This window comes from Kwoniella europaea, chromosome 1 (genome assembly GCF_036810445.1).
Source record: "Kwoniella europaea PYCC6329 chromosome 1, complete sequence".
Taxonomy (NCBI): Eukaryota; Fungi; Basidiomycota; class Tremellomycetes; order Tremellales; family Cryptococcaceae; genus Kwoniella; species Kwoniella europaea.
Genome location: NC_089487.1, coordinates 928,893 through 953,229, shown reverse-complemented (window position 1 = coordinate 953,229; position 24,337 = coordinate 928,893). Strand labels below are relative to the sequence as shown.

Below are 24,337 nucleotides of genomic sequence, written 5' to 3'. Positions count from 1 at the left end.
CTGGCTATTCTAGCACGATTTGAATGCTTGTTGGCAGGCAGTTCGAGGAGTTTACTATCTATTCCATTGTGTACTAATGACGCCCATTACCCTTAGTGGTAGTTCTTCTGGTAGTCCGGTTGATCGTGGTAATGGTCTTCATAGCAGGTTTCAAAGCAGGCTGAGGACAAGGCGTCACATTAAGTATATTCGATTGGGGGAACTTGATTTTCTTAGTTCTTTTGATGTGAATATGTCTCATCGGCGGAGTGTTGATGATTGGCGCAGAGTTGGTGACTTTGTTTATGATTGTGGAAGGGGTCGAGACGGTCGTCCGTACTCTGGGTGACGAATGGCAATGTACCGGAGGAGGGGGAGGGAGATATCGCTCTTTGATGATTGTAGTTGGTGGAGCTAAGCGAATGAATATACACCTAAGCGTCCACTCTAAGGGCGTTGAGATAAATGGAACGGGAAGGACTTACCTTGTACTTGGATACTAGGTATGATAGGTTCTGTCTGTTGCTGGATGATAGGCACAGTCGGACAACTATAGGTAGGATATCCTTGGATCATACCCATAGCAGAATTAGGATCGGGCATGATGATCCCCTGAGAGATTAGCGGGTTGGCCACATAGACTGGAGGCCTGTAAGGTGTAACGACGGTATTGACAACTATTTAACATCATCAGCATTTGTCCATGGTCATTATGAGATACCACCCAGCGTACCAACGGGCATGTTCATTGTTAAGTGATTGCTTAGGCATAAGTTATTATTCAAGGTAGAAGGGGAGAAGGGGTGAAGTTCAATTTGCCGCTTATAATGCGATGCTTGTATATTATACTGTACTTGATAGTCTGCCTTATCTGTGCAGTGATGTCTGACCCCATCGTTCGAGTCATCTTCCAAACTCACCTTCCTTAGTACCCCACTTTGGCCCCTTGATGGGACTTTGAGTGCTATCTCGCGGACGATAATGGAGATATCACAACAAAGGAGCTAATCTTGCAAAGAGGGAAAGAGACCTCGGTCCATTAGGACCGGCGTGGACGAGAATCAGCGAAGACAGCTTGTTCAGCTCTTATGAGTATGGGTATCAAAGATTGATATACTTCGTTACATGTCTGCCAGTCTGTCGTCCAATAGGTCCGACGAGGTTAGTAAGACTGGTTCAAGTGAAGTGTAATGCCACAAGGACGATATTCGCCCAATCAGGAAGAGAAGAATAGACCTTCCGCGAAGCTCTTGGTACTTTTCGTATCATTAAGGCTTTCGATATTGCCTATGTATGCGTACCTCTGAGCTGGTATCGGACATCAGCCTGCTCGTTCGCTACTGATACATTGTATCAGGTATCCGTCGCCTTTGATCTGAGAGTCGTGTGCCACATTTACTTTGTGTGGTTGTCGATCGTTCCGGTACGTAATCATGATTTAAGCGTAACAACATAATCGGCAAACACCCATCCCATCCCACTCTTACATGTCTCACCACTCTATCTCTGATTCACTCACCCCATACATCCCATACACCCATACAACAGCATCTAACGCTTCCAGTCGCTTCATCAATAATCAGTGCACACAGCATCATTCATTCCCAGCAGCAGACTGGACGTACAGCACAGATACAGCAGGCGTGAACAGCAAACCACTCAACACAAGAAACGCAACGTCTTCCTTTCAAGTGCAGGCTGAATCAGCCTCTCTCAGTCTTTAGATACTTGTGTATCTGATACCTGTTGTCCATCGTGAATATCATCGTAAGCTTCTTCAGGCTCCATGATCATGATCATTCACCGCTCACATTATAAGTAGTGCTGACTTATCGCAACCAAGCACAGTGCTTCACATTCGACCAGCTCCACCATGCGAGAATCCAACTACACATTCCCCCCACAGAATAGAGCGGTGACGAATATAACACATCTGATTTATGACCGTAGAGGTAGGTGGCAACACGCTTCTCTTCTCCCTCTCCCTAATTGTCTTTCTTCTCCCTCTTCTGCTGACACTACCTGCTCATCGCAGCTCTCGACACCAATAGTCCCCTCGCCCTCCTAAACAGTCTTACCTCCTTAACATATCTCACTTCCACTTCCCCTCGAATCCGAGAGATCCTCACTGTTGATGGTGGTCTCGAACGACTCCTCGACATCCTCCGTGAATCTTGTCTACCGAAGGACGTATCTACACATCAGGACTTATGGGGTTTGAACGGCCCATCGACGGCGCGTATAATCACCGCAGATAGGGCCAACTCGCTGAGACATAGTCTAGCATTCCAATGTGTCGTCAACATAGGTGTTAGGGGGAGTGAAGATATCAGAACGAGGGTGGTACAATCAGGAGCGTTAGATCTGGTCGCTCAGATACTGGAAAGTTGGTTGAAGGATCATGGAATATCGATCTTCTCAGGACATCTAGGTAGTCAAGCTGCTGTCGACGCTGTCGCAGCTGGTGAACCTGTTCCGGGAACTGAGAATCTCAAGAAGAGGGAAAGGGAGAAGCTCGAGAAAGCTGAGAAATCCGAAAGACCCGATAGGAATGAAAGGTCACATCGTCATCATAGTCGATCTCAAGCACCATCAGAAAGTCAACCTGCAACAATAACAGCAGCTCATATAGCTAGTCAGGCTGCTGCTGCCTTCGGGTTCAACTTGAACATAGCTTCTTGGGCCGATCAACCTCGTGATGAGACACCACAGGAATCGGTTCAAGGTGATACGGATGTGGATATGGCTGATGCAGAAGGTGGAGAAACTGATGACGCATCGGTGGATGCAGAAGAAGGGAGTATCGATATGGATGAAAGAGAAGAGATGAACGCACCACCTTCGACCACCCCCCGAGCATCAACCACCCTCCTACCTATGACTATACCACTTCGTCCGCCCATGCCTCGCGATGCTCTAAGTCAGACTTCCAGCGCAGATGCCTCCCTCTCTGGCGAGGAGACCAGCGTCATACCCCGTAATACATCCGAAAGCAACATAGCAGCGGCAGCTCAAGGTCTGCGTCCACCCGCCCTCAACCTTTCCTCCCGAGTCCCTCAGCTAGCTCAAGAACCCGTCAGTACGCAATCCAGTCCTATGGGTACACCCACTCGACATGCTCATGAATCAGTTGAAGACTCGCGCAGGAGTGGAAGAAGAGGCACAATCATAGCTCGACCAGTCGGTCTAGCGCCAAGGAATGATAGGGAACGGGAAAGGCGTAGAGATCTTACGGCTGGAAGTGGTACTTCGGATGGAGGCGAGGATATCGATTTGCCTACCGCTACTATTCAAGCTGGTATCGCCGCCGTCAATGCTCAAGCTATGGAAAACAATGGCACCATTGAGACGGACGAACCTGCTGTACCCCCGGCAGTCGAGATTGTGGAAACCAATAATCGACAAGAACTCGACGAACCTGATCCAGAGGCAATGGCTGCTGAACAAGCAAGATTAGATATGGAAGCTGGAGCACCTCCAGGTCAACCGGGTGCGGCTCAAACTCCTCGAGTGACACCAGGAGAAGCACCAACACCGGGTCAAGCTCCAGGTGAAGCTCCACCTGCCAATACACCTGATCAAGCGGCAATTATCATCGCCAACAGCGCTCCCAGAGGCTTCCATGATCTAGGCAGTTATGTCGGGATAAGCTCTTTGCTTAACCCTGACGGCAACAGATACTCTGATGATAGTATCCTCCTCGCCCTTCAACTTCTCGCTTATCTCTCCAAATACCCTCATGTTCGAACTACCTTTCACCATCCTCGACGACCCATGCATCCCACTTTCGACCTAGGTCTTGATACGATCAAGAACCCATTACCTGAAAGACCAGCCTATTCCGAAACTCCCGATATATTCTCTCTTGTCGAGCGATTCACCTTTCGACCGTCACCTTCTGATCCACTCTTCTTCAGGGTTCCACAAGAAATTCAGTACTGGGCGGGGGTGATCATGCGTAACGCTTGTAGGAAAGATGAAGCTCGAGGTGGAATCAGACAATGCGCCAATATGTCATGTGGGAGATGGGAGAAGTTCCCGAGAGAGTTTGCCAAATGTAGGAGGTGTAGAAAAGCGAAGTATTGTAGTAAAGAATGTCAGAGTCGGGCATGGCAGGAAGGTCACAGGTTTTGGTAAGTCATTTCCTATGAATATCAGATGAGTCATAACTAACGAATGCCATAGGTGTAGCTCCAGGACAGACCAGGAACCAGGATCAGCAGCTAACGAAGGTGCCAACGGTTTCCCTACCAATAGGGGAGCTGCTGCCAATGAAACCGGTCACGAAGAAGAGGATGAATATCACATCGGAGCGCAGATGGGACTATCACCTGAGGTAGTGACTCGGGCAATCGCAGCGGCTAGAGCAGCCGGTATATTACGGGATCAAGGGGGTCTGAACAGAGGAGCAAATGAGGCGCCGCGAAGAGGTGCAGCTAGTGATGCGACGGATCCAAGGCAGATGGAAGAATTAGCTGTACCGAGATTACCTCCACAACCTGAAGGTCCACCACCACCACCTCATGCGGTCACTCAGGCTCATGTGAACCTGATCGAAGGTCGAGCTGCAGCTCAACTCATGGAAGAGTCGGTTCTTCAACATCCCAGGCAGAATATGAGGGGGCTTCACATGCCCGCTGGAGCTGGAGCTGGTGCAGCACCTCGAACAGGCAATCCCTGGCGAGGGCTGCAGAACGTGGGGACACTGTTAGGACTAAGGAACGATCATAACGCTCAACAGAATCCGGAAAACCAACAGCGACAGCAACAACCCGCTGGTACTGCTACGATGCGTATGCCATGGGCGGATGAAGATGCAGGTGAACGATTTAGAGATCCTCCGAGAGCTGGAAGAGGCTCTGACGGGATGACGGGATTAGGTTTCAATATGTCTGATCAAGGTAGACGTCAGTAGGGTGAGTATATCCTCTGTATCTGCCCTGTTCGTCTTAAGCTGACGAGATAACTGTTGATTTAAGATTATTTGTGAATGTTTTCTGTCTTTTCCATTCTCGAGTTACACACAATTGTATAAAGTATATATCCGTTTCTTTCATCGCATGGGTAGCTTGTCTTCTATATGTTCTCAATTAAGCATGGTTCTGTGTCTCCCCTGTCTGTTATCGATTACCATAACGTTATTTATCATTATCACTGGCACCATCATGTATGGATGGATGTATTGTATGAGAGTGTGCTATATGGTTATGGTTATATCTGTTCTGACCAACACCGGGTGCCTGACCATGACGAATATGCGAGCATCCACCAGAATCTTCCGAAATATTCATCCACAATTGCCACCCACCTTCTCTTGTCTTGCTTAAATACCTTCCCATACTCTCCGTTTATCAACTCATCAGGATTATACATGAACGATTAGATATACCCAGCATCAAATAAATCCACCATAAGATAACTGAAACACGCAATGCTCGCTAGAAAACATCTCATCAGGACAGCTCGACTATCCACCCGATCACCTCTCACTCCTCACCCCATCTTAACTCGACCATCCGTCAGAACCATCACTCCTATCCTTGTCCGTACATATGCTCAAGGACCACCCAGACCACCGCCCGGCGGACCACCTGGTGGAGGAGGTGGTGGTGGGTTTGGGGGTATGAGGTTTCCCGGAGGAGGGATGATGGGTGGACCGTCCCAACCTGAAAAGGGTGAAACGTTGAAACAGTTTTCGGTCGATTTGACTCAATTGGCAAGAGATGGGAAATTAGATCCTACGATTGGAAGGGACGAGGAGATCAGGAGGACCATTCAGATATTGAGCAGGAGGACGAAAAGTAATCCCGTACTGTTGGGTTTACCAGGTGTGGGTAAGACTGCTATTTTGGAGGGTTTAGCTACTAGGATAGTCAACAAGGAGGTACCAGAGGTGAGTCCAGCTTTGGAATCGTACTTATACCATTCTGTGAATAAAAGACTTGTGCTGATGTGGTGAGCTCCGTCTTTATAGTCACTCCATGGCAAACGTTTGCTTTCCCTCGACCTGTCAATGCTCTTAGCAGGCACAGGAGTTCGAGGTGAATTCGAATCTCGATTCAAGGCGTTACTGAAAGACATAGAAGAAGAAGAAGGCAACGTGATTTGTTTCATTGACGAACTTCATACCTTGCTCAACCTGGGTAAAGCAGAAGGATCAATGGATGCGGGAAACATGATCAAACCAGCTTTAGCTAGAGGACTTCAACTTGTCGGTGCTACGACATTGGACGAATACAAGAAGACTATCGAGAAAGATGCAGCCCTTCAAAGACGTTTCCAACCTATCATGGTCAATGAACCTTCAGTCGAATCTACCATATCCATCCTCCGAGGTTTGAAAACAAGGTTCGAAACTCATTTCGGTGTATCGATAGCCGACTCTGCTTTAGTCACTGCTGCTGTCTATTCCGATCGATATATTCCCGATAGATACCTACCGGACAAGGCTATTGACTTGGTCGACGAAGCTTCATCAGCATTGAAATTAGCTCAGGAATCTAGACCAACTGCGTTAGAAACGTTGGATAGGGAGATAGTCACACTTGAGATCGAAAGGGAATCATTGAAGAATGAAGAAGATCCATTTTCAGTCAGTCGAAGAGAAAAGGTCGAAAGTCAATTAGAGGAGAAAAAGAAGGAACAAAAGCATTTAGCAGATTTATGGGCTCAGGAAAGAGAAAGAGTAGCGGAAATTAAGAGTATCAAAGAACAGATCGAACAGGCTAATATCGATTTGGAGAATGCTCAGAGGAATGGTGAATTTGAAAAAGCATCGAAATTAAGATTCTCAACTATACCTCAATTACAGAGAAGATTACCCAAAGCTCAAGCTGAGCTGGATAGTGAAAACTCTCAAGAACCCAATATGTCTGTGAAAGATCGAGTGACATCTGAAGATATAGCTGTGGTAGTAGCGAAATCTACTGGAATACCCGTGAACAATCTCTTGAAAGGTGAAAGAGAAAGATTAGTCCATATGGAAGATTCCCTGAAAACTAGAGTAGTAGGTCAAGATCAGGTGGTACATGCTGTCAGTGATGCGATTAGATTATCACGAGCGGGATTACAACCTCCTTCAAGACCTTTGGCTTCGTTCTTGTTCCTTGGTCCGACCGGTGTAGGAAAGAGTGAATTGACGAAAGCTCTGGCGGAATTCCTTTTCGCAGATGAAAAGAGGGGATTGTGAGTTCACCATCCATCCTTCGTCTTCTGTTTTGTATGTATCGTAAGCTGATAAATGTCATCCGTATTAGGATTCAACTCAACATGTCTGAATTCCACGATAAGCATACGGTCTCCCGATTGATAGGTGCCACAGCTGGCTTTGTAGGGTACGAGGAAGGTGGACAACTTACGGAAGCCGTTCGAAGAAGACCATACGCCGTGGTAGTGTTTGATGAGATTGAAAAAGCTCATCCGGATGTCGCCAATATCTTACTTCAGATACTTGATGAGGGTTGTCTGACGGACGGTCAAGGTAGACAAGTGAATTTTAAAAATACCATTATCTGCTTGACATCTAATCTCGGATCAGAGTGAGTCTACTTTTCTGTTGGTACATCGGAATACTCAACACATCTACTGACATTGTATTTTCTGTTTGCCAGAGCATTATACGAGCCCAACGCATGTCATCCCGATGGCTCAATCACCGACGCCACTCGATCCGAAGTATTGAAATCGGTAGGAACCTTTTTCCGACCCGAATTGATCAACCGGTTAGATGAGTTATTGGTATTCAACAAACTTCCACCGTCCATTATATTGGATATCATCCAGTTACGATTGAGAGAACTTCAGAGTAGACTGGATCCTAGGAGAATAACCTTGAACGTCACGGAAGATGCTAAAGTGTGGTTGGCGAATAAAGGATATTCAGAACAATTTGGAGCTAGGGCCGTACAGAGGATCATAAGAGATAAGGTGGTTACGAAAGTTGCAGGTAAATTACTGGATGGTACGATCAAGTGAGTACAGCTAAAAAATCTACTTTAACCCCTCCACCAGTCTCTGAAATGTTGCTAAATATTTGATGTTATGTTTTGGTTTTGTTAGGGATGGTGAAATCGTTACTATCGATCTGAAAGAAGATGATGTACATATAACGAGTAAACCCGATCCGAATCAACCTGCCGCTTCGCAACGATCGACTGAAAATTTAGGTACACCCAATGGAGATGCCTCAAGACCTGAACCTAGGTTATTGGAAGTACTTGAAGATGGTGTAGAAGAGGTTGATGGAGGTGATGAAGATAAACCTAGAAGAGTGGTTTACGGCTAAAAGGGGAGGGGTTTTCGAGGTAATGAACATTTTCATACCAGAAAAGAAAATGTAGTTGAATCATATTTCATTTTTGGGTCATAAATTCACTCTGTGTTTGTAGTCATATAACATGAATGCATATTTGTAGCACCTCTCAAAAGATGATGGTACCAAGAAATAGTATGAGTGTGAAAATCATGAACAATGCAAGAAAGAGCGTATTCAGGTGAGTTATGCAAGTGTATAAGGATCCAAGAAGAAGAAGAAAGAAAGTATGGTTTGGTATTGAAAGATGAGTGATATGAGGATTGTTTTTTTTGGCTTAAAGAAGAGAGAATGCAGGATATACGTGTTGTATTGATGATTGGGAATATGAGTCGTCAAAAAAATGGGAATAATAGGGAAATAGGAAAGAAAAAGGAAAATCATAATGTATCTATATAAACATAACGTTCATTTCATTCGTATCAAAAAGCAAGTCTTCAGTCTGGCTCGTCGAAAGAGGAGAATCAAGAGATAAAAAGGCATGAAGAGCCGATTGCTATTCATCATCCATCTTCTTTATCTCTATCAGGTTTCGGCTTTTTCACTCTCCTTCCGCACCTATCCCATCGCAAAATTCAAACACATCAGTCATTATTCTTTCTTTGTCCAGATGAAATTTGTATATCTGTGTATGATCGACCTACGTGCAACGTCCATGTCCATCATCATGACAATTATCTTCATCGCTATCTTCCGCAAAACCATCTTCGTCTTCTTCCTCGTCCTCCTCTTCTTCTTCTTCCTGAGAATCGTAATCCGATTCATTCCTTAACGAACCTTTCTTACCTTCAGCTACATTCTTAGCTTTATTCTTGATCATTTCTTTCCTTTTGATCTCCTTCTTCCTCCTCCTTATCGCTTTCTTGCGCATGGACTCAGTAGAATAGTACAAGTCGAATTCGCAAAAACAACAGATGAAATCATCTTCGTTAGGTCTGATATCCGGATTGTAATTGACGTTGATGTCGTTATTCACGGTAAGTTCGTTAGAAGCTTGTTGTTGTTGGCTTTGTTGTGATTTGGATTTGTGTCGTGTACGAGTGGCCAGGAAGACCATGGGAGGTGGGTTGAAGAGTGATAAATGGGATGAATAGGGTTCGTATGGGTCGCCATAAGGTGAGACGGTTCTTGATGGACGATCTACGAATGAATTATATAACGATTAACACATTGTTTCAGATTTGGTTAGATAGTTACTACTTGATGGCTGATTTCTCGTGAGCTGACGAGTCCAAACACAACTCACAATTATCCACATGATGCGGATTACTCTGATTAGCCAAAACACTCCTCTTCTTCTTTTTAGGCTTCTTCTTCCCTCCTCCTCCTCCGGTGGCGGTGGTTTTCGTTTCATTTGAATCTTTGGATTGACTCTGTGACATCGGTTGACTCTCTTCTTTCGAATTTGATTGTGTATCTCCGGGGCCAACAGCAGAAGCATTGATGTCCTTGTTACCAGCTATCTTCCGACGAGTCTTCAGAGGCGATTTGTCATCGTCTTTGTTATTGTTCTCAGTCGAAGTAGTGGTCGTAGTGACAACAGAGGAGATCTTGTTGGAAGTGATGATGAGTGATCGGAGTTCACTTGCCAATTTGAGTAAGGCAGATTGTTCTCTCGCTTTCGCACGGAGTGTTGACGAGGCTGCGAAAGTATCTCGTCATAAGTCAGCAACTACCATAATCTATCTCCGTAGTAAAGCTCGATCAATCCCAGCTATATGAGCAAAAATTCCATGGTAAAGTATATGATCTCGACAATCTACACTCACCTTTAGATTCCAGCTCGAACTCAAAACTGCCTTCAGGAAACCATCCCTTTCTCTTAACATCTTTACTCCTCAACCACTCTTTCTTTCTAAACTTGATTGAAGTCCTAAACTTTACAGGTTGTAGGGGTTGATTATTCTTCCAACCATGTTGATCCGGTGTCCATGAACCCAAATTGACATCTTCCAAAGCAGGTAACAATTTTTCAAATTCACTCACATCAGGTAAAGTCGATTTTCTACCCGTCATAGTCGTCGACTTGGTATCCGTTTTTCGACTCTTACTTGGACCCTGCGTATTGGCAATGTTACCGTTCTTGTTGATGTTATCGTTATTCTTCGATTGACCGGTTTCAGCCAAAGCGTTCTGAGCATCGATGTAAAGTGAAATGAAATTGGATTTTCGTTTGATGAATAATTGCTTTTTCCATTCTATCAATCTCCTTGCTGGACTCAATCTCAATTTCTTTCTTATAAAAGGTAAAGGAGGAGTATTAGTTGATGATGGTTGATTGGTAGAATCAATATATTTATGATGAACATCATCATCATCATCCATACCACCATCGGTAGTTTGACTTTGACTTTGATTATTCCGTAAATCTTCTGGAGTACCTGGTCTCTTCATTCCCATGTTAGGTACTTTCCTCTTCTTACCTGATCCACCAGGACCCCATGATCTATCCCTATCTTCATCCGCACCATCGTACTCGTCCTGTTCATCCCTGCTATTAACGTTGAACTTGAATTCACCCTGGATCAAGTCATCGTATGTGACGGTAGGTGCCGGTAGAGGAGGGAGTGAAGTCGGCAGCCGGAATGCTGCTGGTGGTGGTTGTTCTCCACTCATCGATCCGGACTCTAATATCCCAACGGGATGATATCAAGATGAGAGAGAGGTATGTACTGGTGATGATGATGAATGCAAGAAGTAGAGTGATAAGGATGAGAAAGAGAATGAGAATGAGAACAATCGAATGCCATGAGGACTAAGCGGCAACTTTTGAACACAGACACTGGTCATAAAGATGTAACCGGAATTTTATTTCACTATCGGTGGCACATGGCTACCCATTGGGAAAAGACTACTTACACGTCACTCACACCACCTTCGAAGCGATCAAGAAGCATACACAGTCTGTGTGTTGCAGCAGGCATGAGTAGTGGACGCTCATAGTGGCACTCAGAGCATTCACATCTGTTAAGAGTGGGTGTGAAAATGAGACAGACGGAACAAGTGTCAAATCTGCCGGAAGCTATTCTGTACCATTTTGTGCCTCCCAATGTTGTCCACAGTGTGCATATACACATTAGTCAATATCAATTATCAATGACTTCTTCTTCTCATCTCATTAGACAGTACCCTCGCACGAAACTAACTGAACACAAGATACAGACGCTCCTGCAGCTCTCCGAAAGAAACTCTTTTTTGCATTTTTTGGGCTCCTGACCACACCTTCTTCCTTATAAGCTAGCAGAGGTTTGAGGCCAAGAGCTGTAAAGGTTAAACAATGATCGTTAGTTAACAGTTTCTATCCGTCATAGGGCGACGGGGAACAGACTCACTATTCTTGAGGAGATCGCTTGTATCCGTATTTAGAGGTGAATTCGTCGATTTGCTTAGGACCTCTTGAACCGTATGGGTAAGGTTCGGGTTTAGGAGCGTCTAATGAAACAATTATTCGCAGTCTCATCAGCTCCCCTTCTTTTCATCCATTTGCTTTTCCATTTTTTTACTCACCCTTACCATCGATCCAGTGGAGAATAGGAGTGAAGATCTTCCAAGCCACATCCAATTCATCATCTCTAACGAAGTTCGAGTGATCACCCTTGAAAGCATCCAAGATCAAAGCCTCGTAAGCTTGAGGGATGTTGGTATCGACGAATCTCTTCTTGTAAGTCAAGTCCAATTCGGTTGGTACGGCTCTGGTAGCGAATCCAGGTAACTTGGCGTTCATCTTCAGGTAGACGGCTTCGGAAGGTTGGATTCTCATGACTAATTCGTTTCTTGGGATATCGGTGAAGATACCTTGTAAAGCATCTTTGAATTGAACTCGGATTTCCACCTTTGATTCGTTCAATGCTACGAGACGTCACAACAGCATGAGTATCCTACACGGATAGCGAGCTAGAGCAGGTGACAGTGATCTGAAACAGCGTACTCACCTTTACCAGCCTTCATGATGAAAGGTACACCTTCCCATCTAGGGTTGTTTACCCAAAGAGTCATAGCTGCGAAAGTGGGACAGACGGAACCTTTAGGGACAGTGTCATCATCGAGATATCCAGGCTTGTCTCCTTCAGCAACGTATTGACCGAGCAGAACGTCTTTTTGGACGATGGGAGGGATAGATCGGAGGACTTTGACCTGAAATGATATTGATAATGTCAGCTCTGGCCCCGATCAGAAAGGCAGAGTGGACACGAAAGTGGATGCGGGGAGGAGATATGGGCTAATGGGTTTATGTGTGCTACAGATACTCACCTTTTCATCTCGGATGTCTTCAGCTGAGAAAGAGATGGGTCTTTCCATAGCAAGGATAGAAAGGGTTTGGAGAAGGTCTGGCAGGGTGATATGATCAATCAGTTATCGCTTGTCGATGCTTGGATTAGAGCAATGGACGATAACTCACGGTTCTGACAAACATCTCTGATAATACCAAACTCATCGAAATAACCACCTCTTCCCTCTGTTCCAAACGGTTCTTTGAAAGTGATTTGTACATTACTGACAAAGTTCTTGTTGAACGCAGCGTCGAGGAAGACATTACCGAATCTCAGAATCAAAAGGTTCTTTACCATTTCTTTACCCAAGTAATGATCGATTCTGTAAGTTTCATTCTCTGCCCATTGAGCCTTCAACTCTGACATCATCTCTCTACATGATTCCAAATCTTTTCCGAAAGGTTTCTCAACTATGATTCTGTTGATACCACTTTCAGAGTAGACATTCTTTTTCAACCCTTTAGCGACTGTTGTGAATACCGATGGAGGTAACGCCATGTAGAAAACACGGTTTTTGGATTTACGATCACCTTCTAATTTTTCAAGATGTTTCAATAATTCTTGGAATCCCTCATCTCCATCATATTGACCTGAGATGTAGGATGAGATCTTCTTGAATTCTTCAATCTTCGAATCATCACCTTTGATATATTGAGTTTCTCTCTTGTAGAATTCTTGTTCATCCATCTCTACCCATTACACAACACAGATACATGCATTAGTCATTCATGTTATATGTTTTCATTCGGCCGACGTCATTGATTACTACTCACTCGTTCTGGCATAACCGACGATATGAACGTCCTTGGGGAGTAAACCTTGAGCGAACAAGGCGAAGAGAGCTGGGAAAGTCTTCTTCTTGGCCAAATCACCACTTGCACCCAGGACGACGACGACGGTCTCATCCTTCAAGGAATCACCTGAAGTTTCCATGGATGGGATGGATCCGGCGACGGAACCAGAACGTTTCCTGTTATCTTCAGACATGGTGACGATCTGCGAAGTAGGTGTCTATCAGTATGTGGGATACGATGTGTGCATTTGACTCACTTTTCGATGTGATGCTGTGTATGTGAAGGATGAATAGATAAGAGGTGAGATGAGTAAAACGAATGAGAACGAAAAATGAAGAATGCTACGGTGGTAGTATGGTAGTGTAGTGTGCGGTAGGCGACGGGCCGATGGGATTAACAGAGTATCAGATGGATCGCATACCCTAACCCTTGCTATGACATAGTGGAGGCGGATATACGATATACGATAATACGATATGGGGAATGACCAGAGCGAGCACGCGAGTGCCCTGAATTCCGAATACCGGATATAATCACAAAGTGGAGGTGATCCATGCAGACAATCTAGAGTACAATCCAGTCCAGTCCCATCAGAAAGAGAAGAGAAGGGATCAGTGCATGAAAGAAAAATCAGATGGACAGAGTTCATAGCTCACTCTCCCACAGGAAGGGTTTGAGTTTGGGACGATCCGATCACATCTGGGAGACGGGAGGATGCAGGATGCTTCTTCACTGATTAATCTTCTATCGACGGACAATCTAAACCCATCCAATGCCTTTGTACTGACCCAATCAAATCAGAGTGGAAACCTCATCACCATGCCATCGGTATTCCAAGCGGAGATCAATTACTGTCTGACCACTTACAACGCCCCACCTCCTCCTCAGAATGATCTGGAACCGACATCGAAGAAGAAACGTTCTTCCGGATCACCCCTGGTAAGTCGTCACATTTCAGTCCGGACAGAGTGGAAGATAATCCTCTGACCGTATGTTTGCACATCCCCTCGTAGCTAAGACCCAAGTCGTCCTATGGCGGAGGAAGAAATACCGTCTTATCACCTGAACCATCGGTGAAACCCCTACCTTCGTATCCTATTCCACCACCTCCACCACCGCCGGCAGACCTTGACGATGAAGACAATTCATGGAAAAAGGATAGGTATGATACTCAACGAGCTACTCTCAGACGTAAGTCAAAATCACCATGTTTCCCCATACTCAGTGAATAACCTAAAACGGTCTGAATATATAGATACACGTTCCATACCGCAATTACCACCTCTCACTCCACCTCGGGATCCCACTCAGAAACGAATCACTTCAGCGTCACTGACCAATCGATGGAGGAAGGGAGTAATCGTCATTCACGTACATGGAGAAGGAGGTGGTCAAGGTGGTGGATTGACAATATATGATAATGACGAGATCATCTTTCGACAAATTATCAGACCTCTACCCGAACTAAACTGGGCGAATGATGATGTTCAGAAAATCCATCCGTCAGTTTACGATAGACCCAACGTCTTATCACTCCATTTACCAAGTGGAGATACTTACAAGAACGATCTACGGAAATCATCCTCAAAAGGTAGACCGTTAAAACCTCAGATGTCAACGTTGAGTAAGATTGGTAGAAGAGCTAGGGGATATACGATCACAAAAGTAGATACGACCACAACAAGTACTTCTTCTTCGTCGGGCGTCACGACAGAACATTCCATTGGATTCGAAGAAGAAGAAGGTGAAGGTGAAGAGGGGAGTTTTACACCGGATACATCATTTTCATCATACAATCACGATTCATCTTCAGATCAAATCCTATTGATGGATTTTAACAATGGGAAAGAGCAAAACGAATGGTTCACTTTACTTCGCTCTTTTGGTGGAAACTATCTACCAAGAATCAAACGAAGCTTGCAAATTCGAGTTCTAGATCTACACGAGAGTATACCGCTCTCGAATCTAACGCTAAATACCCAAACGACCAAAGGAGAGGGTCTATCTCATACGACTCCATCATTTGATCAGATCAGTGCGAGGTCAAGTGAACCGCCCAACCCTTCCTCAAGCAAGTTATCGAATATGTCTGGGAAACATGAGTGGAAATCTGGTTGGGCAGGGAAGGATAAACTGAAAGTTGCAATGTAAGTGATAATCCTCTGTCAAATATGACATTCCCAGCATGGAATATTCCTTTTTACGAATCAGATTCCGACATTCATGCTGACTGACTGATCTGATCCAGATACACCGACAGACACCTGATGGGTCAAACAACTTGGGTCCAAGCTGAAGATCGATCGGAAATACCATTCTGGGCAGAGTTATTCACTTTCGAAAATGTAAGAGACTTTTCAACTTGCAGTAAGTACATTGATCACCATGACTATTGCAGTCAGTTTCTTTTGCAATATAGATGAGAAGCTGATTATTGTGTGAAAACAATGTACGAGTAGCTCTCAAGATTAGTCGTATGCGTTCGGGCAAAATTGCACAACCTTTCGCAACTGTCAATCTACCTTTAGTACCATCATTCATGAAATCCAAAGATGAAAGGTTCCCTATAATCTCCTTATCGGGTCATGTCATTGGTGAATTGCGCTTGATAGTGAATTTTACCATTGTTAATGTTGTGGGTATGGAAGTATATCCTCTGCCGGAGGTAAGTCTACCATCGATCTCCCCTATTACTTGCCAAAAGGCATACAGTATCTTTCTACTTCTCGAAAAAGGCTCGTCATGCTGGTTTACTGTTTAATCGATATAGGTATTCCATGGGATGGGTGGCACGAGGACGATATACTATATGATGTCGAAAGGTCTACTCGATCAATGTGTCGATCTGTTCACGAGGTTCAACTGGGCTTTAGGAACGCACTTTCAACAGGTTGGTAGAGATGAGTGAGATAGAAGCTAAAGCCAGTATGTGATGTTCTTCCTTAATTCCTCAATTCACTCACCACATCGAGTGATAATTCAATGGGAGGATGATTATACCGAAAGAATCCAGTTAATGACTTACACTGTCTATATCACACTTAGGCGGAGATACCCTCTTCCGAGGAAACTCCCCTATGACTCGTCTTCTGGAAGCTACCATGAGATTGGTATGTTTCGATTTTTTACGATTGTCGATCGGTCCGACGGTCCATGTCATCCTGGAAAATGAGATTGAAGCGACACATGAGAATACGAGAAGTATACTTAAGCTCTTGGATGATTGTTGGGAGGATATGTATAGTGAGTGCCACCAAAAATACCCTAAAATACTATGAAGCCGATGAAGTGACTCTGTTCCGCCAATCATAGCACAAAGAGGGACTTTCCCAAAGTGAGTTTAGTGTAGTGTTCAGAACCTTTGAGAAATTGATACTAATATTGTACTTTGTTTGTAGCATCCTTCGTCAGGTGTTTGCGATACTGTTCAAGAATGTCAAAGAAAATCACGAAGAGTGAGTATTATGCTCGATCTCGGGACTCCGTATCATACTTCTCACGCTAACACATTCTGTCTGCTCTAGGAGAAAGCTAAGATACAAAGCTGTATCCTCATTCCTCTTTGTGAGTCTACGTCGCTTAGTGACGGATGCTGCCTGTAAGATATATCATTGACATCGTTCATGTCATTAGCTTCGACTCATCGGTCCAGCATTGATGCGACCTCATCTATTTGGTCTCGCAAGAGGACTGCCGAAAGTACCCGTACAGAAGACATTGACATTGATAGCTAAGATTTTTCATACCATGGCTTTTTTCACCTGGAGTGATTCGGCTAGGGATCCAGAATTGGCGAAATATTCTTTCTTCATGAAAGTAAATGAAGGTTCCTCGCTTATTCAGCATGAAATGTAGCAGATATTGCTTCATCACGCATGCGCTCGGTATGTTTAGCTGATTATTCGATCTCTGATTTTGATCGCAGAAAAACCACGAAACGATGATTGATTACCTCTCATCCTTCGCCACTCCCCTTGACGATTTCCAATGTCGACCTGATCCACCCTCATCAATTGCCACCTTCCTCACCAAGCGACTGCCTCTACTTCCCCCGGAGATAGGTCAGGGTGTACCGATGTTGACTGTTGCCGGACCGGTCGAGGTCGATGGGGACGCTGCTGTATTCTACGAGCTTCTTTACCAACGCCGTAAAGCTCGAGTTGGCGGTGCGGAAATGACGAGAGAGGATGGAGTTGTGCCTGGCGAAGAGGAGGAGATGCACGATTTGCTGAGAACGATGGATCAATTTATAAGTAGTGTACACAGGGCTAGTTATGAGCATGTCACGGGGGATAATGGGAGGTGAGTGAGGTCGTTTAGGTGGAAAAGCAATTAGGTTCGTCTGGCTGATTATTGTCATTGATCCATGATGTCCAGCTCAATTCATTCTGATCCTCGAGATTTACCAAATACCAACTACAAAGAGATTCTTCGACCAATCACACCCTCTTCTCGACCATCTTTACAAATCGACATCAACTCGGCTCAACGTGATCGTAAATTAGACTTAACCCGAACACGTTCAAATTTAGTAGTGAACGAAAGGAACGATCAGGCATCTAAGAGGGTGGTGATAAATCCGAATCCCAATCCAACAAGTATGAATAACTCTTCAAGCTCAAACTCAAGTACCGGTGGTCCAGCGGGGATGATGAAATGGTTGAATTTCGGTTGGATGTCACCTACGTTCAGACCACCTGGTATGGGTTATGAAACGGATTCAGCACATCATCAGAGATATATACATGGTGATTATGCTGAAGGAGGAGGTGGATTGGGGCATGGTAATCCTTTGAATGGGAGGTTGGGACAGAAGAAGGATAACGAGGTGGATTAGGATTAGTAGGATGTTCTATCCTAAGATTCAGATACTATCTGCTATTTTGGCGATTCAATACAATCCAATCGGATGGGTAATGTGAATTGCAAATACTGTACAATTCGTGTATATAATGTCAACGTCGATATTTGTGATTATATGTTTTTGATGTAGACCTTGTGATGCATGAATATACGGAAGGGATACATACGATGATAGCGAAAAGAAGTGTATCCTTTATGCCATGGATTTATTGACGTTACTATACCCTATACCTATACAACTAACGTCCACTTCACCTGTTTGTGAATTCTCGACCAATTTGTATTTCGTACCGAAGAACAACATCATGTCGCGGAAGAATTGAACGCTACGTCAATCATCAACCATTCATAGGTCAGTTCAAGGTCTAAACTATATTCTACTGTAAAGTAAGGGATCTGAGTACAATTCGAACACTCAGTACTCACCTATGAGCCGTTAATTTACCCATCCTAACTTTCGATACATCCTCTTTACCCAATGCCATCAACAACGCAATCAACCATTGATGTTTTGAATCCACACATCCACCTGTACTGATCTCTTCTAAAAGCAGACGGGCAGCTTTCAATGCTATATCTTCCGGAGTCTGAGTTTGGTTGGGTACAGAGAGAGTTTCGGAGGAATGGAGGGAGGAAGTGGTAGATTGAGAGAGGAGGGTGAGACCGTATCCTGGGGATCTGCAATGTAAAAATTCTGTGTCAGTCAGATGGACTAGTAACAAGATTGACATCTAGGAGAATCGACAATCTTATGTAGTCGAGTAAGGAATAATCACTCACTTTCCAGAATCATCACCTTTGTAAACATCCGTTATGAGGTATATATCAGGTATATACCTGTTCAATATCGATCGAGCGGCTTCTACCATTCGATTGGCGAACTGAGGTGAGACCCTTGTTGAGTAGCTATACACAGGATCGCAATCGGATAAGCACCCAGTCTCAAGCACGGTATCGAATATTGCTGTGTAGATGTAAAGACTCACGCTACACCTCTTATCTTCCTGATTTTACCTTTCTCTAAAAACTGAACAGTCTTCAACGTCCTTACTACAGGACATTTGAAGATTGCCTGACCACCACCTAGAGGAGCAGAACCTCTCTTCTTGATTTGCAATTCCAATCCATCTGTTACGCCAAATAGGTGGAGATGAGGTAGAGTCACTGTTCTTATCATGTCGACCTGTGAAGGGGATCAAGGTCATGAGCTTTTGTAGTCTGAGACCCAAACCGTATTCTACACGTTGGATTATTTATTACTCACACTCATATCTCTCCCTTCTTCACCTGTTACACCATACAAATTGATCTCAAATGGTTTCTTACAGAAAGGTGCTAGGGGTATTAACAATTCCAAATAATATCCTATTGATCTACCGATATGACATGTATGTGTATAATTCCCACCGGGTAATAGACCAGGATGAAAGAGGAATGAGGTACCTATAAATACACAAATAACATCAGAAAGAGTTTTAGTCAATTCGATTCACTCAATACGAAAACCAGATAATCAGTTGAGTTGAAAACACTCACCAGTAACAGATATCTCGATGGTACTTCCATTGGTTACCTTTTCAGCCAATCTCAACAAATTGATCTCATAATCCCTCAGACCAACATGAACATCATCGGATCGTATCCCATCTACCCTTATGGATTTACCGGATAATATCGAGAGTAATAATCTCTGACGGAGATGTCGGTGGGTGGTGAATCGTAAGATATCCCTCGAGGGTCCCGCTTGAGTGGTCATATCGGAAGGAAGAGTAACAACTTGGTCTATCGGAGATTGCTATGTTGTTCTGTACGTGATATAATGGTGAGTGATATGGTCAATCGTATCCTCTCTGTTATATTGCTTGGATCATAGCAAAAATCAAATCAACAAAAATCCTCAAATGCTGGAAATCTCGGTGAAACCTCCACCACATCCCATCATGTTACGTAAACCCAACATCGGCCCTTTCGTTAAATGGAACGAGCGATTAAAGTATCTTGTTGTTATGACGCGGGATAGTTATGATTAATGATTAATTGTCAATTGTCAATTACCAGACGCGTCCTACCACCGTATATGGTGGAGTGACAAGTAACCAGCCAACTTTGCAACTCACTCTACCCTCGATCTCTCATAGAAATTGTATCATCCAACATTCCAATCCATCCCATTTCATCCTACTTTCCTCTTCTTTCCCCACGTTCCACATACACACCTAGTATAATCCATCCACGATGTCAGAACAAGAAGCCAAAGCACTCGCTACTGCCCCCGGAGCAGAGGATGCCAAAGGTGTCGAGACCACCAAGGAGAACCCCACCGAAGCTGCCAAGGAAGCTGTAGCTGAGGTAGGTGAGAAGAGGAAAGCCGAGGATGTACCAGAGGGTGAAGAGGCGGATAAAAAGTGGGTGTCATTCCCTTGCTTCATCAGACACTTTGTGTTCAGTACATCCACATGGCATTGTCTAGTTTGATAAGAATCTTGCTAACGCCTCTTCCTTCCTTGTCCTCTCGCAGAGCTAAGACAGAAGAGACCCCCGTCGATAAAGGAAAAGGCAAATCGACAGAGGAACCCGCTGAAGCCGAAGCAGAGGAAGAGGAAGAAGAGGAGGATGAGGATGATACTCCTATCGTGACTGGTAAAAGAAATAGAACAAAGGTTAATTATGCTGATGTGAGTATACTACCAAGACGCGTCGTTTCTCTTCCTCCTTCTCTCTTCTGTGATGAGAGATATTCATGTCTTCATCAATCGACGGAAACCCATTGAATAAGTAAATATACATTAGAATGATAGCTGATACTTTCAATGCATGCTTAGCCAAAAGCATGGGAGAATGCCGATCTCGACCCTACTGCCGCTGATGAGGATGACGACGATGCGGAGGTTGATGCTCCCGAGTCACCCGATGATGATGAGGGTGAGTAGAAGTTCATTTTTTACTCAAGTAGTAGATTGAATACCTTTAGCAAGAAATATATACAAAATGCTAATTCATACGTCTTTCAATATCAGACGGTGGCGATTACGACGAAGAAGCCGCCGAGGAGGAAGATGACGAAGATGACGATGACGAGGAGAAATAGATGATTTCCGTCTCATCTCATCTCATCTTACTACAAATCCAATCGATCATTTACAATCTGAAAAAAGAAAATGAAAGAAGTCATTTAAGACGGAGAAGAATTTTTGTTTATAAATGAATTATCAAATATGGAGAAAGTGAAGAACACAAAAATCATTCTGGGAGTTTATCAAAAGTATTTTTACATATGGAATTCATAAAATATGGAAATGAAGAAATTGTCATATAAATATATATATTCATATATGTACAAATGCATCATAGTGAACAAGTATCAGAAGCGAAGCAAGATATTGTTTATCGCTTGTCGAAGAGCATGGTCATTTAGTCTTCCATTTATTGTATGCTTACAGAGGATATTTTGCAAAAAAAGTGTACACATTCTTGTATTGCTCTACCAACGATGATATGCTATGTTATCTTATCCCATGCACAACGTTTATATATACATAAGTTCTACTACGCCGATATCCTCCTTCTAGCTTCTTCCTCCCTCGTCCTGAAATACGACAATTCGCTCTGTAATTTCGGATGAGTCGTCTGACCTGGTCCACTGACCAACTCGTGCATGATAATTTCATAAATGGAAGATAAGAAAGAATGTCTCTCGGGGACCGATTTGATCTTGTTACTTTGAGAAGTGAGGATTCGTATCAATTCGTTCCGGAGTCGAGTCATACTACACAAGTCAATCGCGGTGTTATCAGCAAAAAAGCAAAGTCGATCGCTTTCTACTTCACCGACTACACAACCAAGAGGTAAATTTATTTTTGTCAAGGGCCAATCGCCAACTCACCTCGAGAAAATCATCACTTCCTCAGCTTGAGTACTCAAGCACACCGTCCTACTAAACATCTCACCATACTTCTTTGCAATTCCTCTTATATGATTATCCTTGAGTGTCTTCAACCCTAGTCCAAAAGACGATATCAAATTTTTACCTTCCAAATCATCTGCGAGACTCTTCAACGAATTGATATGATGATCCATCTCTTTCCTAAATACAGGCCATAAATTCAGTTTCCATGAATTCAAATATGTGATCAGCGGTAGACATCCCCTGGAATCTGAACATTGTATCAAATTATCGTTCAATCGGATGATCGTCAATAATGATATTACCGATGGTATCGAGCTTGATGAGGTTGTAGGGGAAATGATGGAATTGAAGAAATTCGTTGTGTATTCAAGGGAAGAATCGAATACCTCGTGCCATATCCTCTCTGCATCTTTCAAATTATCGTTAATTTCGTTAACACCTTTACGTTGTCTCGTGGAAGTTGATCGTCCAGTATCAGACATGAGATCGACGAACGATGGATTGGGTGAAGATTCCAAGGGAGTCTCGATAGGTGATCTAATACCGGCGCCAGCATTTGGAGGAGAAGAAGAGGATGAGAGGGATTTGGCGAAGAAACGAACGATGAATGTGAATTCCGAAGAAGCGTTATCTAGTAAGACCAAAGCGAGGGATCGGAATAAAGCTTCGATAGGTGCTTTCTGAATTTGTCATTTACACAGCACCATCAATCAGCTCCTCTCTCAAACCAACAAAAATAGATTCGTGTTAACTTACAAAATCCTTTTCATCTGCCATATAACCCAAAATCACAGCTGCATCATCACCTTCAACATCCAAATCCTTGAATCTCAACCTATCTTCTGGCTTCTCCATATTATTGTTATTTCCTTTCTGTTGACCATTCATCAATATATTCTGCGCCGTTATATCCGAATTATTCAAAGAACCTATCAATTCCTGCCTTTCATTTATCCTACTTTTGATCATCCCCAGGGATCTGGCATACCTCCTAAATCCAGTTTCGTAGTACGATCTCGCCGAGGTGACATAACCTCTTTCAACCTGTTTAGCAATCTTTGGTGAATTTTTCAACAAAAATTGATAGAATGGTTGATACTTTAGTAATAAGGAAGTTTGCAATACTGCTAGATTGGTTGATAGACCTTTAGAAGCTGATTTCAAAGGTTTGATCAACCCCAACAAAAATGGTGGTAACACATTTAAAGCTTTTAGTTTCAACCCTTCGATTATGGGGGATAGTTCTTGGACTGCTTTTACTTTTGAGGAACGACTGGAAATAAGTTGGATCTTTGAGTCGAGTTGGACTATGGCGGATAACCACAGGTCGGGATTTTGGGCTGGTAAAGTATCGCGGAGGGTTAGGACGAGGGAAGGAGGGAGGGTTATATCTGATAATAAGGCGTTGAGAGGTGGTAAGATTGTCTATAACCAAGTTACAAGTGAGATGTCCAGTAGATCAACATATTGATACTTTGATAACTTGATCCAGATAGATCGGATTCTAGTCTGAACTCACCTTTCTTCCCTTCAACTGAGAATCTATCTCTGAACTCCTCCCTTGTAAATCTGATATCTGACCTGAAACTGCCGATAGATCGTTTTGGAATGTGGATAGATACGATGCAAGTGATGAGAGCAGTTGAGTACTTGACTTTCCACCCAAGAGAACGAAAGTTCATATGATAGATAAGCTTGATATGAAATCTGGCTAGGGGAATCATCCACTCACATTCACCGATTGCTGCAGCTCAAGATACTCAGCTTGCTTTTTCAGAACTGATCGTACAATTCGTGTCAGCCTCAAGTCTGATACCTCGACGACTACCTGTCAGCTCACAAGATGTTCTATCTTGCTCTTCCTCGTCTACATCCTCATCTGCATCTGACTTTACTGCTACCACTGGATCAGGCAATCTTGAAGGTCCAGCACCAGGCGTCTGGGTTTGCGTTTCAACCTCGAGGGATTGATCCTGTCCGATGTCTACCCATCAGCTGTATTCCGCTCGCTCTTCAGGGTCTTTCAGCTCACCTCTGTATGACCATTGGGTATATCTGTCGACATTTGCTATGTACCTGTGATTGGTGCCATGCATGGATCTAGAGTGTCAATGATAATGCTGATGTTGAATTTGATGATGTTGAACGCAATGAGAGCCGCGTCACGGCTTAAGTGGATGATAACCGCGCTATGACTTTGTCCACTCCGTAT

The 24,337-nt window shown here is 43.8% G+C and overlaps 9 protein-coding genes across 9 annotated transcripts; 4 read left to right on the top strand and 5 right to left on the bottom strand.

The window, feature by feature from the left end:
- Window positions 1–73: 73 nt before the first annotated feature.
- V865_000349 (uncharacterized protein) lies at window positions 74–582 on the bottom strand (the record flags this gene model as incomplete). Its single annotated transcript, XM_066224180.1, has 2 exons — window positions 74–393; window positions 465–582. The coding sequence occupies 2 exons, from the start codon at window positions 580–582 to the stop codon at window positions 74–76; spliced, it is 438 nt and encodes a 145-aa protein (XP_066080277.1).
- A 1,270-nt stretch (window positions 583–1,852) lies between these two features.
- Window positions 1,853–4,894, top strand: V865_000348 (uncharacterized protein; the record flags this gene model as incomplete). The annotated part of the gene is made up of 3 exons (XM_066224179.1): window positions 1,853–1,931; window positions 2,015–4,112; window positions 4,165–4,894. 3 exons carry the CDS (start codon window positions 1,853–1,855, stop codon window positions 4,892–4,894), a joined length of 2,907 nt encoding a protein of 968 aa, XP_066080276.1.
- Window positions 4,895–5,410: 516 nt separating this feature from the next.
- Window positions 5,411–8,263, top strand: V865_000347 (uncharacterized protein; the record flags this gene model as incomplete). Its single annotated transcript, XM_066224178.1, has 5 exons — window positions 5,411–5,872; window positions 5,954–7,164; window positions 7,236–7,517; window positions 7,590–7,949; window positions 8,038–8,263. 5 exons carry the CDS (start codon window positions 5,411–5,413, stop codon window positions 8,261–8,263), a joined length of 2,541 nt encoding a protein of 846 aa, XP_066080275.1.
- Window positions 8,264–8,793: 530 nt separating this feature from the next.
- Window positions 8,794–10,906, bottom strand: V865_000346 (uncharacterized protein; the record flags this gene model as incomplete). The annotated part of the gene is made up of 4 exons (XM_066224177.1): window positions 8,794–8,848; window positions 8,935–9,430; window positions 9,537–9,932; window positions 10,060–10,906. The coding sequence occupies 4 exons, from the start codon at window positions 10,904–10,906 to the stop codon at window positions 8,794–8,796; spliced, it is 1,794 nt and encodes a 597-aa protein (XP_066080274.1).
- A 614-nt stretch (window positions 10,907–11,520) lies between these two features.
- Window positions 11,521–13,548, bottom strand: V865_000345 (glucose-6-phosphate dehydrogenase; the record flags this gene model as incomplete). Its single annotated transcript, XM_066224176.1, has 7 exons — window positions 11,521–11,551; window positions 11,623–11,722; window positions 11,798–12,139; window positions 12,223–12,424; window positions 12,542–12,618; window positions 12,690–13,250; window positions 13,335–13,548. 7 exons carry the CDS (start codon window positions 13,546–13,548, stop codon window positions 11,521–11,523), a joined length of 1,527 nt encoding a protein of 508 aa, XP_066080273.1.
- Window positions 13,549–14,174: 626 nt separating this feature from the next.
- Window positions 14,175–18,192, top strand: V865_000344 (uncharacterized protein; the record flags this gene model as incomplete). The annotated part of the gene is made up of 14 exons (XM_066224175.1): window positions 14,175–14,294; window positions 14,369–14,546; window positions 14,611–15,502; window positions 15,604–15,722; window positions 15,815–16,020; window positions 16,126–16,169; window positions 16,246–16,280; window positions 16,401–16,598; window positions 16,668–16,689; window positions 16,754–16,810; window positions 16,880–16,919; window positions 16,989–17,171; window positions 17,281–17,657; window positions 17,733–18,192. 14 exons carry the CDS (start codon window positions 14,175–14,177, stop codon window positions 18,190–18,192), a joined length of 2,931 nt encoding a protein of 976 aa, XP_066080272.1.
- Window positions 18,193–18,411: 219 nt separating this feature from the next.
- V865_000343 (18S rRNA biogenesis protein RCL1) lies at window positions 18,412–19,974 on the bottom strand (the record flags this gene model as incomplete). Its single annotated transcript, XM_066224174.1, has 6 exons — window positions 18,412–18,544; window positions 18,645–18,896; window positions 18,999–19,124; window positions 19,205–19,401; window positions 19,483–19,661; window positions 19,755–19,974. The coding sequence occupies 6 exons, from the start codon at window positions 19,972–19,974 to the stop codon at window positions 18,412–18,414; spliced, it is 1,107 nt and encodes a 368-aa protein (XP_066080271.1).
- A 479-nt stretch (window positions 19,975–20,453) lies between these two features.
- Window positions 20,454–21,306, top strand: V865_000342 (uncharacterized protein; the record flags this gene model as incomplete). The annotated part of the gene is made up of 4 exons (XM_066224173.1): window positions 20,454–20,623; window positions 20,737–20,893; window positions 21,041–21,140; window positions 21,236–21,306. The coding sequence occupies 4 exons, from the start codon at window positions 20,454–20,456 to the stop codon at window positions 21,304–21,306; spliced, it is 498 nt and encodes a 165-aa protein (XP_066080270.1).
- A 458-nt stretch (window positions 21,307–21,764) lies between these two features.
- Window positions 21,765–24,190, bottom strand: V865_000341 (uncharacterized protein; the record flags this gene model as incomplete). Its single annotated transcript, XM_066224172.1, has 7 exons — window positions 21,765–21,984; window positions 22,102–22,805; window positions 22,882–23,550; window positions 23,645–23,779; window positions 23,858–23,904; window positions 23,966–24,098; window positions 24,158–24,190. The coding sequence occupies 7 exons, from the start codon at window positions 24,188–24,190 to the stop codon at window positions 21,765–21,767; spliced, it is 1,941 nt and encodes a 646-aa protein (XP_066080269.1).
- Between the last annotated feature and the right edge of the window lie 147 nt (window positions 24,191–24,337).